Source organism: Chionomys nivalis, chromosome 4 (assembly GCF_950005125.1).
Source record: "Chionomys nivalis chromosome 4, mChiNiv1.1, whole genome shotgun sequence".
NCBI lineage: Eukaryota > Metazoa > Chordata > Mammalia > Rodentia > Cricetidae > Chionomys > Chionomys nivalis.
In genome coordinates this window covers 7,439,449-7,454,966 of record NC_080089.1, presented here as the reverse complement: position 1 = coordinate 7,454,966, position 15,518 = coordinate 7,439,449, and the positions used below count along the sequence as shown (strand labels likewise).

Sequence of the window (15,518 nt, the reverse complement as noted above, 5' to 3'; positions counted from 1 at the left end):
TGTGGATTGACCGTGTGCAGGCCTTGTGCATGCAATCCCAGCTACTGTTGATTCAGTTACAACTGTTTGTAACCTTCTTATCATATCTGAAAAATACTGTTTTTCTACCTCTGGCTCTTACAATCTTTTTACTTCCTCTTCTTCAAGGATCACTGACTCAGCCAGATGGTACTGTGTTAGAACTACAGGCACTCGCCTACCATGCTTAGACCTGGCTGAGAGGGGCTTGGCTTTATTATCTCATATTTTAATATGGCATAAGTTCTACAGGCAGGATTGGTGAAGGTAAGATCTGTTCTTCCCATGCAAAGCAAATTATCTAAGGGGGCCAGCATCCTGAGAGATGACTAAATTTGCAGCAATAGAATGAGCCATGAACTGTTTTACAGCTGCAGGGTAAGATGTGTTATGTCCCAGTCAGAGAATTGTGCATGGCTGATTTTCACTTAAGTCATCTTACTATAAACACTGAGAGCTTCCCAGCCCGAAAAGACTCTTGAAAATGCAAATGTTAAAAAGGAGCCAATGGGGCTGTGCCTGAAAGAAACAGAGGTGCTCAAACTGCCTGGGATTTGGACTGCAGTCAAGCCAGAGTTCTTAATGCAGCTGTGGTTCCTCTGAGGCTTATCTGAGCTCATCTAACAGTTCTTTCACTGGCAACAGAATCATAAATTACTCACAGAGATAGGGCCTGTGACTGATTCCCAGTTGGTCTCTGAGGCTGCTTCAGGTTGGAAATCTTCCTGGAAGGTAAAGACACATCCGTCATCCCTCCGCTCAATTCCCTACCCAAGGCTGCAACATCTCAGCTTCTGAATCTTGTTCCAATGAAGTGGAAACAAGACCAGGGCTACATTATTAACAAGCGGATCACCATTTCTATGAAGCGTCTGCCCCCAAGAGCCCCTTCCATTCCAAACACTGTGCCAACACTGTCATGAAAATATGGGAGAAACAGGAAATGCACAGACAGAAGTTCCAATTCAACGTGGCCATCGGTAGGTGTGTGACCTCGAGTGACCTTCTCAGCCTCTAATTCTTCTCTTCTTCATCTGTAATTTGCTGGGGTGTTTAAATTGCAGAACTGTTTCAGGAATTGACTGTAGTAATTATGCAATTATAATTGGCATTTAATAAGAGCTTAATACAGAGAAAGAATAATTATTGTCATTCTGGATGTGCGTTTGGTTTAAACTAGGCTCTAAATCAAGTTCAGTTCTGCCTGCTAAGCCAGTCCTCAGCAGCAATGATCTTTTCAAAGATTAACCTTAGAGGCTGTCTGGGACTCCATTAACAAATGTCAGGAAGAATGGCAGGGGGCAGATGGCTGCTGGGGTTCTGACAACAGGCAGAAAACAGAGCCAGCCTAAGGAAGTTATCTCCGACAAGCCTAAGAGGATTTGTGATAGCTACTGCATCCACAGAAAGAATTCTCCACAGAGACAAACTTAGCTTCCATTTGCATGCTGTTTTCACATTAATTCCTCCAGCACTAGCACACACACCACACACACACACACACACACACACACACACACTGGGAAGGAGAGTAGAGCCTACCATTTCTACATGTCACAGGAAGCTTCTTGTTTCAGCGAAAATAAGTCATCCTGGTAATTTTCCAGACTGAGGACTGAGTTGAGTCTGAGGCATTTTGTGATGATCCTAAGACATATTCAGTGACTTAAGCTGAAACCTTATTTGCTTAAGTGTGCTTATTGAATGAGAGCTGAGAATCAGGTCTAAATTTCATTTGCATCTTGGAGACATGAAAGTGTATCTTTTGATGGGTCATAATGAAATTAATTTTTGTTATAAAAGTTGGCATTTGGGGCTGGAGTGATGGCTCAGAGGTTAAGAGCATTGCCTGCTCTTCCAAAGGTCTTGAGTTTAATTCCCAACAACCACATGGTGGCTCACAACCACCTGTAATGGGGTCTGGTGCCCTCTTCTGGCCTGCAGGCATACACATAGACAGAATATTGTATACATAATAAATAAATAAAAAAAGTTGGCATTGAAGGAAACGTCTGCTGCTCACCTAGAGAGAACTGGATCACATATGAGGTGGGCTCTTGATTATCCTTTAATCCAACCTCAGTGAATAAAAAAAAAGAAACAGCAAAAAGTGTGAGATGTGAATATAGGGATTAGAAAGACCTATAGTGGAATGATGTATCCAAACAAAGGCAGAGTGGGGCTTACAGGAACCTCTTAGAAGCAGATAAGCAGAGAGCACTGGGTGAAAGGCGAGGGGTGTTGTGGAAGAATACACTGCCAGGTCTGTAAGCATGGTTTTTGTTATTATAACCACATATTCTAATCTGAGTCCTTAACAGTAAAACAAGAGTTATTTAGTTCAAAGTTTTGGAAGTCCTAAAAGTCTCAAACTGGGCAGCCCTGTTTATTAGGCTTCTGGCAAGGGCCTAAGGGCAGGTGACAAGACAGTGACAGCCTGTGTGAGAAGGAGAAATCACACCTTGACACAGGAAGTGCAGAGGCTGGAGAACTATATCAGTTAACCCTAGGTGGCATGAGAAACTCACATTAGGCCCCAACTGTCAAAGGTCAGACTACACACTGTCACCCAGAAAACAAACTGCCCAACACGTGACCTCATGAGCAGTTTTCCTTCACTTGTGTGAGTAACATCTACGAATTCCCTGTTTCATTGGAGTGTAGCCTCTAAAGTGAGGCTGACTCAAAAGAAAACACCATTTCTTCCCTTAAGGACTTTGAAATCACTAAACTCATTTGAGTTCTCTGATAAATCTCTGCTCATATAACATTGAAGGTGGCAGACAATTGTACCTGGAAAGAAGTTGGGGTGATATCAAAATTCTTCACAAACCTCAAAAGAACAACACGCAACTTCATATGGAAAAGCAAAAATCCCAGGATAGCCAAAACAATCCTGTACAATAAAAGAACTTCTGGAAGCATCACCATCCCTGACTTCAAACTCTACTACAGAGCTACTGTAATTATCAGTTCTGTCTCTTTAAGAGACAAGCCATGCCAACTCCCTCCCCATCTGCTGAGGCAGGCTGATATTCCTTCCTGCTTGCAGCTTGCAGCATGAGTCTCTTCCTTTTCCTCTCTGAGAGGCAGCTTCTGCCTCTCTCTACTTCTCCCTTTCCCCCTTCTGTCTCTTCCTCTCTCTCTCTCTCTCTCTCTCTCTCTCTCTCTCTGTCCCTCTTTCTGTTCTTCTACTTCTCCTTTTCCCTTCCATAATCCAGTAAATAAATATCCAGCCTCACTCTGCACTGCGTGCCTATCTGTCTGTCTCTCACCTGCTGCCTGGGACCAGCCACCTTCAGAGACCTAAGGCATGGCGGCATGGTCTCCTGCACTGTCCCTGCTTGGGACAGGCTGCTCTGTGGCCAGCTGCCTGCTCCACTCGGGGACCTACAGAGTTTCTGCCACTGCAGCCACGGGGGATCTGGGAATCTGCAGCATTTTTAATTAAGCCATTACAGCTACAGTACTGAAAACAGCCTGATATTGGCATAAAAACAGACAGGAGGACCAATGGAACCAAACTGAAGACCCGAATATTAATCCATACATCTTCAAGCACTTGATTTTTGACAAAGAAGCAAAACATATCTAATGGTAAAAAGAAAGCATATTTAACAAATTGTGCTGGCATAACTGGATATCAACATGTAGAAGAATAAAAATAGATCCGTATCTATCACCATACACAAAACTCAAGTCCAAAGGGATCAAAGACCTCTACATAAAGCTAGCCACACTGAACCTTATAGAAGAGAAAGTGGGAAGTACACTAGAACGCATTGTCACAGGAGACCACTTCCTAAATATAACACCAGAAGTACAGACACTGAGAGTAACAATTAATAAATGGGACCTCCTAAAACTAAAAAGCTTCTGTAAAGCAAAGGACACAATCAACAAGACAAAACAGCAGCCTACAGAGTGGGAAAAGATCTTCACTAACCCCACATCAGACAGAGGTCTGATCTCTAAATATACAAAGAACTCAAGAAATTGGTCATCAAAAGAACACATAATCCGATCTAAAAAATGGAGTACAAACCTAAACAGAGAACTTTCAACAGATGAATCTAAAATGGCTGAAAGACACTTAAGGAAATGTTCAACATCCTTAGTTGAAAGACCCTCGAAGAAGACCTTCCCTCGGGAGGAGATCTCCCCGAAGCCAAGGAACAGGCTGAGATCCCACGGATGCAAATTGCAAGAGGTTTATTAGGTAGACACAGGTACCTGCGGGCGGCAAAGTCTTTCAGAGGGAGGACTTGCGCACCTGCAGACTGGGAGGAGGTCTTTTTATAGGAAAGAGGGCAGCAAAAGCAAGTTTTACAGAAGCAGAAGCGTGGTTATCGGAATGAGGCGGGGGGCATGAATGGTTTTTCCTCTCCCAGCATGGATGTCTGGCAGCAGACATCCTGTTCTTATCTTATAGATATCCTACTTTACAGTCATCCTGCTTTGTAGATGTCCTATCTTATAGATATCCTGTTTTCCTCTCACTAGAGCAGGCTAGCTGCTGATCCTGAGAATCTTTTCAAGCAAACAGGATGTTCTCCCAGGAGCCTGCTAGCTGCGGGTTCTGAGAAGGAGGTCTGTAGGGTCTTTCATTCCCCCCGTTTTCTTTTTATCATTGAGTTAAATCTTTTACTCAAAGCAGTTACAGAACCTCGGTTTCTTGTTGTTGTAACATATGATTCTTTCATAGTCATCAGAGAAATGCAAATCAAAACAACTCTGAGACTTCATCTTACACCTGTAAGAATGACCAAGATCAAAAACACTGATGACAACTTATGCTGGAGAGGTTGTGGGGTAAAGGGAACACTCCTGCATTGCTGATGGGAATGAAAGCTGGTACAGCCCCTTTGGATGTCAGTGTGGTGATTTCTCAGAAAATTAGGAAACAACCTTCCTTAAGGCCCAGTAAGGGTATATATCCAAAGGATGCTCAATTGTCCCACAAGGACATGTGCTCAACTATGTTCATAGCAACATTGTTTGTCATAGCCAGAACCTGAAAACAACCTAAATGCCCCTTGACATATATAGATCTAATCTACATGGGAAATAGAAAAAGACAAGATCTCATGAGTAAATTGGGAGCATGGGAGCATGGGGACCTTGGGAGGGGTTTGAAAGGGAGGGAAAAGGAAGAAAGGGAAGCAGGGCTCAATAAAAATTAAAAAAAAATGTTTCTGTACATAACATAAAGAGAAGAAGGTAGGATGAAAAAATTTCCTTGTCAAAAGACCTGGAATCTTGCATGGTAAGTAGGTTAGTTCCCAGAGAAGGCCAAGAAGTTGAACTTGGTATCTGAGATCTGTACACAACGTACAGGTGAGAGCAGTCAGAGGAAGCTTCCTTTAGGTGATCCATCTCACCAGAGACTGAAACTTGAGATGGATTTGGGAACTTTCTCCTCAAAGAAGATAATAATTAAGTGATGAGTTAGAGGAACAGTGTGAAATCCAGAATGGCTTTTTAAAATTTCAGAACTAGAAATAGTTTCAGGATTTATTAGCCCAATTTCCTCATTGTTAAAAATTTACAAAAAAAATAAGTGGGTCATATATAACTTGGGGAGACATGTGACAGGCTCTGGGATGTAGCTGCCTTTGAGTGAAGCCAGAGAACAGGGTAGGGTAGAAAGATGGACACAAGAACAGAAAGAGGAGTGAGGAGTGTGCATCTCTGAAGTCTTCTTCCAGAGGATGGCAGGACTTAATGAATTCCATGATTCCAATTTGTTTTCTTATATGGATACTTATGCATTTTGTTGGTTAGGGATAAATTGTCTACCTGTCATACATACACGGGGATCTGGGTTTGAATTGTTAGAATTGACATAAGACTGTTAGGGTTCGCGAGAAATCCCATAAAAAACCCCAGTCACTTATGCAGTCAGTATGAGTGTTTTATCAATAAACAGCTGCCAACAAGTTGGGGTGCTAAATGGTGACCCCAAGAGGCTTGCAGACCCCCTTTTAAGACAGGTTAGGGGAATTCCAGGGAGGAGAGATTAGTCTGGTGCTGACTGGTGGGTGGCTCTCTTGGTTAGGGACTTTCCATTGTCAGGGTAGGGAAAGTTATCTTTGACTTTCAGGAGACAGTGGTCAACTGCTGGGCTAGCAGAAGGCTAAGGGGGCACCTGTTGATTGGCTGCCTCTGAGTTGTGGTTTCCCCTGAGACCTTTTGTTCAGCTCTGGCTGGTGAGGGCTACTAGCAGAGACTGTCTTGGCCCTTGTCTGGCTCCCCTGGCCCTCTCCTTATCAAGCCTAGAGATGTGCATTTCTAATCCCAGAGCTCCTATGGAGAGAAGGGAGGAGGAGGCTGGAGAATCCCTGGCATTCATCACTAAGAAACTGTCTCCACCACAGAGTGTGAAAACTGGCAACTGAGGCTGTCCTCAGATTTCCACAAACTCACACATGGGAACCATGGGCACACACACACACACACACACACACACACACACACACACACACACGGGAGAGAGAATATGTATGAGGTCTTTTCAAAGTATAAAAGGGCTTTCATGCATAAGCTCCCAGACAAACGTGACGTGATGTGAAGAATTCCCAGGTTGTTCACTGTGTGAGCTACAGAATTCCAGTCAGAGACTGGAGAAGGAACAATTGATAAAAGAATTCATTACAGATAAGCTGCATCTTTTGTTAGTCACACAAATAAGATACATTTAAGAAAAGCTAGTTTCTGTGTTAAGTTGCCATCATTTATAAGTGAGATGTTGAAAATGAGTTTATAAAAGGGAACAGCATCCTTTATGAGATCAAGATACCAAGCCTCTGAAGTTTTAGACCTGAAAGATGAATCTTGGCCTAAGGGGGAGACATAACTTCTCAATACATCCTGTGTGATCATTGCTCATCTCCTCCACTAAACCACCCTATCAAGTCAAAATACTAGGCAAGCCTCTGGACTGCCTGACACTCCTACTTGAATATTCATGTTCCGGTGTCAGCCAGCAGGATGCTGTAATTGCATCAAATCCTTGCAGTCTTCCACTCAAGATATTCAGTGCGGCTTGCCTGCTTTTGCAGGAAGTACCTGTGCCTTCTGCCTGTATGATGTCATTGCTTTGTCCTCTCTGACTTGGTGTTTGGCTTTTCTCAAAGACTCCATTATGTCAACAATGGCTTTTTAAGGTCCTTTAGAGAGCCTTGAGGTTGAGCTTTTTTCTCCGTAATTGGATGCTGTTTTCTCTGCCTGGCAGCACCTCCCTCAAATGTTGCTGGTGCTGGCTCCTCAGCAGTTAGCTGTCTGCCGAAATATCAGACTTTAGAGAATACCCTTGGTCTCCTTAAACACATCTTCAATCCAGGTCACTCGTGCTCTGCCCTGTCAACCCATTTAATTTTGTTGAGGTTGTAAGGAATGTCTGGAATGATTAATCTCTTATTCCTTTGCTGATGACTTTATTAACTAGAATGGAGAGACCATAGTCTTTTCTTTTATACTCAACCTCAAGGGCTTTGGTATGTTTTCAGATTGAACTCCTATTTTCCTGGCTTCTAGATGAGCAGCAGAAAACAGGCAGCTTGCTCTCTGACAGGTAAGAGCACGGATTCTATGATTCAAACAACATCATGATAATTTAGATAAAACACACTGCTTTTTATGAGTGTTCTTACCAGAGCAGTGCCCTCGGTGTCACCTGAAGTGATACTGAAATAGAACAAACCCTGAGCAAGCATTTGAAATGTATCAAAACACCCTAGTGTCTAAAAAAAAATACATTTCTGCTCTTTGTTAAAACACACTCATCTAAACACTTTAACAGCCATGTCGTATCCCGGGCAGAGATAACCACTTCCTAACTCCTGGGATCTGGTGTGTATTGAGATCTGTTTCCTTATCTTCTGTTCTGAGCTGCAGTAGTCATCACAGAATGGGGGAAGCCCATGGCTTGGTCGCTTTGTTCCCCCAATCTGTTCAGGGGATTGCCACACGGGTGTGATGGGAACCTTAGTGTAGGGAGAAAATGACTTTTCTCGAGATGAAAAACTTGAGCTCAGAGAGCTGAATGTGACACACATCATACCTCCCCATCAAGTGTTAGAGTTAGACCCCAAGGAACTACAGTGTATCTGTAGTCATCTGCTCTTTTCAGCTCAAACTATTCTATAAATCATTCTACAATCACAGGCCTTGCAATCTACATTGCTTTCATATAATAAGAATAATTCATTTCATTTAATATAGTATTTTTCTTAGCACATTCCCTCATATTTAAAAGTTTATTGTTATATTTTGTTAATAAAGCACATTGTTGGCATATTCCCTCATCCCCTGCCTTTCACTCCTTGGGTTAATTTAAAAAGCAAACATGATACTCTAATACTCAGTTTTAAATAGCACAGTAAATACAGTTTGATTTATATGAGGAAAGAATTGTGGAGATACATAGAACTGAAATCTTAAATACAGATAAGTATTTTATATCAGTGCACTAAAGAAGCAATATTTCATTTGAAATTTTACTTATATTTATTGCTTTCTTTGTGTGTATGTATATTTGTGCATGTGTGTGCATATTTGTGCATGCATGTGTGTGTGTGTTTGTGTGTCTATACATGTGTGTGTAGGTGCATATGCCCTCATCTATGTGTGGAGGTCAGAGCCAGTGCCCTCCTTTCACCATAGACCCCAGGGAGGGAAGTCAGGTTATCAGACTTAGTAAAAGGCATCTTCTCAACCAGTCCTAGAAGCAAAATTTCCAACCACAAAAGTCAAACTTGAAAAACATAAAACATATACACTGTATCTGTAGAAGATCTGTAAATCCAAAAGATATCAAAACAAAATTACAAGCATAAGGGTAAATGGATAAGTACAAATGATTAATATCTATAAAATTAAAATGAAATCATAGATGCAAAGACAATAGATGGTCAGTTTTGATACCATGTACTTTTGATAGAAAATGTACAGGTGTCTGACTGAGCAGACCTAAAATACATATTTACAATGGCACTGATATTAGTTAACCATGAATGGTAGATGGTCTGCTTTCTTCTTTTTGTTCTTATGTCACAAAATTTCATAACATTTCATCACAAACATCTGATTTTAATAACAAAATGATATTTTTTTCAGACAAAGTTTGTGTGTGTGTGTGTGTGTGTGTAGCACTGGCTGTCCTGGAACTAGTTTTGTAGGTCAGAGTGGTCTTGTCAAAATGATAAAACTTTAATATAGCAATATAAGAGAAAAATATTGATTAGAAGATGCCTCTGATCATTCATCCTTTAAGTCTTATCTGCTATTAAATTATATCCTTCACGTTTTCATTCCCGGATTCCCTGTTGGAAGATAATAACCTTTTAGTAAATTACTAAATAGAGTATTGTTGTGGAGTATTGTTTTAATTAGGCAAAGATGTGTTACATTTGTTTATGCTGTGGAATATTACTTTAACTGTGTAGAGGTATGTTATGTTTTTTATGTTGTATTTGTTTAACGATGTAAGACTGTGTGGTTAATTATAAAGATGTGTTGCATTTGTTTCACCTTACCTGCCTAAGGAGTCTGATTGATCTAATATAACTGTTTTAATAATTTAGGGCTTTTCATGATAATGAGACACGTCTGCTCCTGGCAGCACCAATCTACTTCAAGAGGAAGATGGGCACCGAAGAGGCTCCTTAAGGAGTTTGATAGCCATTTGGGCAAGAAACTGCTCTTGCCTGGACTGTTGCATAAACTGGACACAGAGAACCCGCAGAAAGAGGACTGCTGAACTTGCCTAAAGGTGAGATGGTCTTTCGGGGTTCCTGACTCATAAGAGAGTCTGCGAGACATTCTGCAGGACACAGCAAAAAGTGACTGAACTGTCTTTGGAATTTCCTGCTTGATGAAAATGTCTGCTGGATACTATGGGCCTGAAGGCTGAAGATGGATGCCCCAACAGTACAAAAGAACTTTGGGTGACTGTCCAGGCAGCAAGATGTCTCTGTCATTTCTAGAGTTTTGGATTTCTTGTTTACTTAGGTAATATTATATCCTTCTGGAGTCTTTGATGGAGTTGAAGAATGGATAGATAGTTATAGTTTTCCTTAGTTATGATAAGAGATAAAATAGATATAAATATTATAACTGTAATTCTTGCTTGATAACCATTTTGTTATATGTAATTTTACTATGTTAAAGTTAAAGCCTTTCTTTTTTGTTTAAACAAAAAAAGGTGAAATGATGGAGGAGTTACTTTCATTTAATAAAGAAACTGCCTTGGCCCATTTATAGGCCAGCCCTTAGGTGGGTGGAGTAAACAGATAGAATGCTGGGAGAAAGGAACAGAGTCAGTGAGTCGCCATGATTCTCCCATTCCAAACAGACGCAGGTTAAGATCTTCCCTGGTAAGCCAGCTCATGGTGCTACACAGAATATTAGAAATGGGTTAGATCAATATGTAAGAGCTAGCCAATAAGAGGCTGGAACTAATGGGCCAGGCAGTGTTCAAAAGAATACAGTTTCCATGTAATTATTTCGGGGCATAAGCTAGCCATGTGGGCGGCCGGGTGCCGGAGACGCAGCCCTGCCGCTCTTATTACAACAAAGAGTGGAACAGCCAATAGCTAGGCAGGAAAAGGATAGGTGGAGCAGTGAGGGAGGGAGAATAAATAGGAGGAGAAATCTAGGCTAGGAAGAATGAGAGAAGAAGAAGAGAGAAGAGAATGAGGGAGACACCCTCGGTCAGTCAGCCAGCTGTCAGCCAGGAGATACAAGAATATATAGAAGAAAAGAAAATTAACAATAAATAAATAAATAAATAAATAAATAAATAAATAAAGAAAGAAAGAAAGAGAGAAAAAGGTCCGAGGTTAAAAATTAGGTAAAAAGAAAAAAGTTAATTCAAACTAAGAGAGATAGTCAGAAACGAGCCTAAGCTAGGTTGAACATTCAAAACTAATAAATCTCCATGTTATGATTTGGGAGGTGGCAGGAAAGAGAAAGCCTGGTACAGGATATTATGCAAGGAAGAGTTCTAGGATGCACCACAATGACCTCTAATGCAAGACAAACGATGCCTTGAGAATCAGCTATACTTTATCCTCAATTTAGTGCCTCTCCAGGTGTATGCACACACACTCGTGAGCACCCCTCCCCTTTACACAGAGGAAAAAAGTAAAGAACACCTATCATACAACAAAAGTATATGCTCAACTATGTTCATAGCAGCATTGTTTGTAATAGCCAGAACCTGGAAACAACCTAGATGCCCTTCAATGGAAGAATGGATGAAGAAAGTGTGGAATATATACATATTAGAGTATTACTCAGCAGTAAAAAACGATGACTTCCTGAATTTTGCAGGCAAATGGACGGAAATAGAAAACACTATACTGAGTGAGGTGAGCCAGACCCAAAAAGAGAAACATGGGATGTACTCACTCATATTTGGTTTCTAGCCATGAATAGGGGACGTTGAGCCTATTATGCGTGATCCTAGAGAAGCTAATTAAGAAGGTGAACCCTAAGAAAAACATTTAGGCGATGAAAGGAGACAGAGACAAAGACCCACATTGGAGCACCGGACTGAAATCTCAAGGTCCAAATCAAGAGCAGGAGACAGAGCACGAGCAAGGAAGTCAGGACCGCGAGGGGTGCACCCACACACTGAGACAATGGGGATGTTCTATCAGGAACTCACCAAGGCCAGCTGGCCTGGGTCTGAAAAAGCATGGGATAAAACCGGACTTGCTGAACATAATTGACAATGAGGACTACTGAGAACTGAAGAACAATGGCAAAGGGTTTTTGATCCTACTGCACGTACTGGCTTTGTGGGAGCCTAGGCAGTTTGGATGCTCACCTTACTAGACCTGGATGGAGGTGGGTGGTCCTTGGACTTCCCACAGGGCAGGGAACCCGGATTACTCTTAGGGATGATGAGGGAGGGGAACTTGATGGGGAGGGGGAGGGAAATGGGAGGTGGTGGCAGGGAGAAGGCAGAAATCTTTAATAAATAAATAAAGAAATAAATAATTAAAAAAAGCCTTTGTAAGCACAATCTAAAACCAAAATAATAAAAAGACTGACACATTCAACTCCATAAAATATTAAAATTGTCATAAAACATAAATAACTTCAATAGGGAAAATTATGAATTGAAAAAAAAAGTAAAGAACAGTCATAAAACATGGAATTAGCCATTAAATTAGGGCTAGACAGCTATTGACTAGTTAGGCTCTGAAAACAATTTACCTGCAGATTTAAAGCAAATCAAGCAAGTGATAACACAAGTTTTCAAGAGCTATCTTTGCTACTAAAGAAAAAGGCACAATGGGGTTTTCCATTTATGGAAGGGGGTTCTTGAGATAACTTAGCCTTTGATATTTGTTCCTTTGCGTTCATCTGGGAAAGAGAGCAGAAGGCTTTTAAGTGAATAAATGCTCCACTCACTCAGCAGAATGAGCTTGTCACACATTCAATTACAGAGTACTGTGTTGATATCTTCTTTGTACAAATAAAGCTCACCTGAAGATCAAGGGGTGGAGCTAGCCACTAGCTAACCATAGAAGTCTGGAGGTCTGTGCAGACAGACAGGAAGTGATATGGCTGGGCAGAGAGAAGACGTGCTAAGGCAGGGAAGTTGGCTGTGGTTTTGCTCCTTCATCACTCTGATCTCCGAGCGTTTTCCCCAGTACCTGACTCATTAGAACTCATGCTACTGAGCACCTTCAAGGAATGTCCAAAATGGATTCTTCTCCTACCCCTTTAGAGCAGAGCTGGGGACTTGTGTTTTGAAGACAGCTTTTGCCATGCCTATATTCCAAATCTGGAGTGTTCAGCTGGTCCCATCTCACTCAGAATAGCTGGCCATTTTCATCCTAAGTTGGGTCTGAGCACATGATCCATTGACTACACATTGCTAGACAAATACATTCACTACCGCCACACAACATATGCAGTTACTTATATTTTCTCAAAACTTGTAACTAAAACAACCTTTAACTTAGCAAGGAAAACATCCACTAGGAAAGTTTCAGAGGACATTTCATAGAATATTTTTCATCATCTTGAATACTTTTCTTTCGTTTGCTCTTTTATGCTCACCCTGCAGAGGAAGAAAATAAATATCTTTGCTCATCAAAGTTTTGCTTCTTGATTGAGTTATTGCTTTGAAGTATTTCCTCTGCAATTAGAAAGATACACTAAATGATTGTTGGAATCCATGAGATAACAACTAACAAATAGACTATCAACATTATCCCTCCAATGAATTCCCTGCCCACTCACAGCACTGTGTGCTCTTCTCATGACCTACTGCAGGAATGTCAAATATTTTTAAACCTGGAAGGCAGAGGAAAAAGATCACTCCACAGGGGAGATTTTTTTATAACAAAGCCTTTTGATTCTACAGCACTCGAGTTTCTGTCAGGAAGCCAGAATTCTACATGCAGAACTGATAATACAGCAGCGTCTGCGGCGTGGATAAAACAAATGCTAAGCTCACAGAAACAACAAGCTTTCATTCAACAAGCATCCTTTGTTGGAGCATACTTTGACTAATCATCAATGAATCACTTCTAAAAATAATATGAGAAGGAAGGGCAGTTGTTACTGGCAAATATTTTTTTTAAAGATCTGTTTATTTTCATTTATGTATCTGTGTCTTAGTGTGTTTGTGACCATGTGGACAAGTACCCTCAGAGACCAGAAGAGGCTCTCTGATGACCTGGAGCTGAAGTTACAGATGGTTGTAAGTCACCTGACGGGGGTGTGGGAACTAAACTCAGGTCCTCTGCAAGAGTACCAACCACTCTAAACTGTTGACTCATCTTTCCATCCCTGAGTCAAAGACATTTAGTATAGAGCATACCAAAAGTTGACAATAAATATTAATAAAAATTAAAGACTGTCGTTTAAAGGAAGAAAATCTTATTTTACCTCTGGAATTTAATAAAACATGATACTTAAGAGTTCTAAGAAATGTGTAGTCAGTAAGTTGGAGCAAGCTATGAGACAATACATGAGATCTGAGATATCCAGGTGAGCTTGCAGAGACAAGGTAAATTATTTACCCAAATCAAAAACAAACAAACAAACAAACAAATGTGCAGTTACTCATTTTGCACCATGAGCTGAAAACATAATGATACTGGAATAGAAGAGGTAGACTATAGGGATATTTTATTTGTACTGTAACAAATATAGCTTGTCTGAAGATCAGAGAGTAAAACAGCCACACTGGTCAGTCTTCAAGCCAGGCAGTGACAACATACACCTTTAATCCCAATAGCACACTAATATACCATAGAAATCAGGCAGTGCATGCCTTTAACTCTAGTTCTAGAGAGGAATATAAACTGGGAAGAGAAAGCTGACAGACAGTCTCATTCTGAGATTCCTGGAGGCAGGATCACCATTTCAGATTGAGGTAGAGATAAGAGCCAGTGGCTGGCTGCTTTGCTTTTCTGACCTTCAGGTTGACCCCCAATTTCTGTCTGTAGGCTCTTATTAATCATGCTCCAGTAGACTGTCAGAAAAGTTCACTAATGCATGAACTTTTGAAATGACAGAAATTTAAAGGGGTTATGCAGAAAAGTGCAAAACATAAAAATACGACTTTGGTAATTGTTTCTGGCATGTCTTTTTTCTTTTCTCCCTCAAACAGATGACCAGAGAAAATTTAGTTCACACCAAGCAAATTCTATTAGAGATGTCTCTATGATGTGTTGCTGAGAAGCTAGTGAAGATGAAAATTTGTGAACAATTCTTTTCTATTAAGATAAACCACTGGAAAGCCACAAAAATGGTGCAGTTCTTAAGAACACTGGTTGTTCTTCTAGAGGATCTAGGTTGGATTCCTAGTACCATCATGGCAGTTCACAACTGTCTGTAACTCATTTTGCAGGGATCTGACACTCTTGACTGGCTTCTATGGGCACCAGGTATGCAAGTGTTACACAGACATACATGCAGGAAAAAAAACTTATACACATGAAATAAAAATAAAAAAAATAACTTTGGGTAATTGTAATCAGGCAACTGAAAGAATTGTATGTTAAAATTTTCAAGTTGTTGAGGAAAAAAATTAAAGAAAATATTAAAAGATAGAAAGATCTCCCATGTTCATGGATCAGTATGATTAACATATGAAAAATAACAGTCCTACCAAAGAAATCTACAGATTCAATGCAATCCTCATAAAAATTCCAACACAATTCTTCAGAGATCTTGAGAGGACAATTCTCAGCTTCATATGGAAACACATACATACATGCACACATACATATACACACACATACATACATGCATGCACACATACATGCACACATACATACACGCACACATACATGCATGCACACATGCAGCAAAAACAAGAACAGAAAGCTAAAATAATTATGACTAATAAAGGAACTGCTGGAGGAGTCACCATCACCAATTTTAAGTTGTATTATGGAGTTGTAGTAATAAAAACAACATGATATTGATATATACACAGAGATGTTTATCAATAGAATTGAAATAAAGGC

The 15,518-nt window shown here is 40.5% G+C and overlaps 1 protein-coding gene across 2 annotated transcripts in view; it reads right to left on the bottom strand.

Moving 5' to 3' along the window:
• Positions 1-15,518, bottom strand: part of Pdgfd (platelet derived growth factor D) — a 215,166-nt gene that overhangs the window by 33,170 nt on the left and 166,478 nt on the right. For both annotated transcript variants that reach the window (XM_057768565.1, XM_057768566.1), the window contains exon 4: positions 681-743. In XM_057768565.1, coding sequence (XP_057624548.1) covers positions 681-743 — 63 coding nt within the window. The remainder of the gene's footprint in view (positions 1-680; positions 744-15,518) is intronic.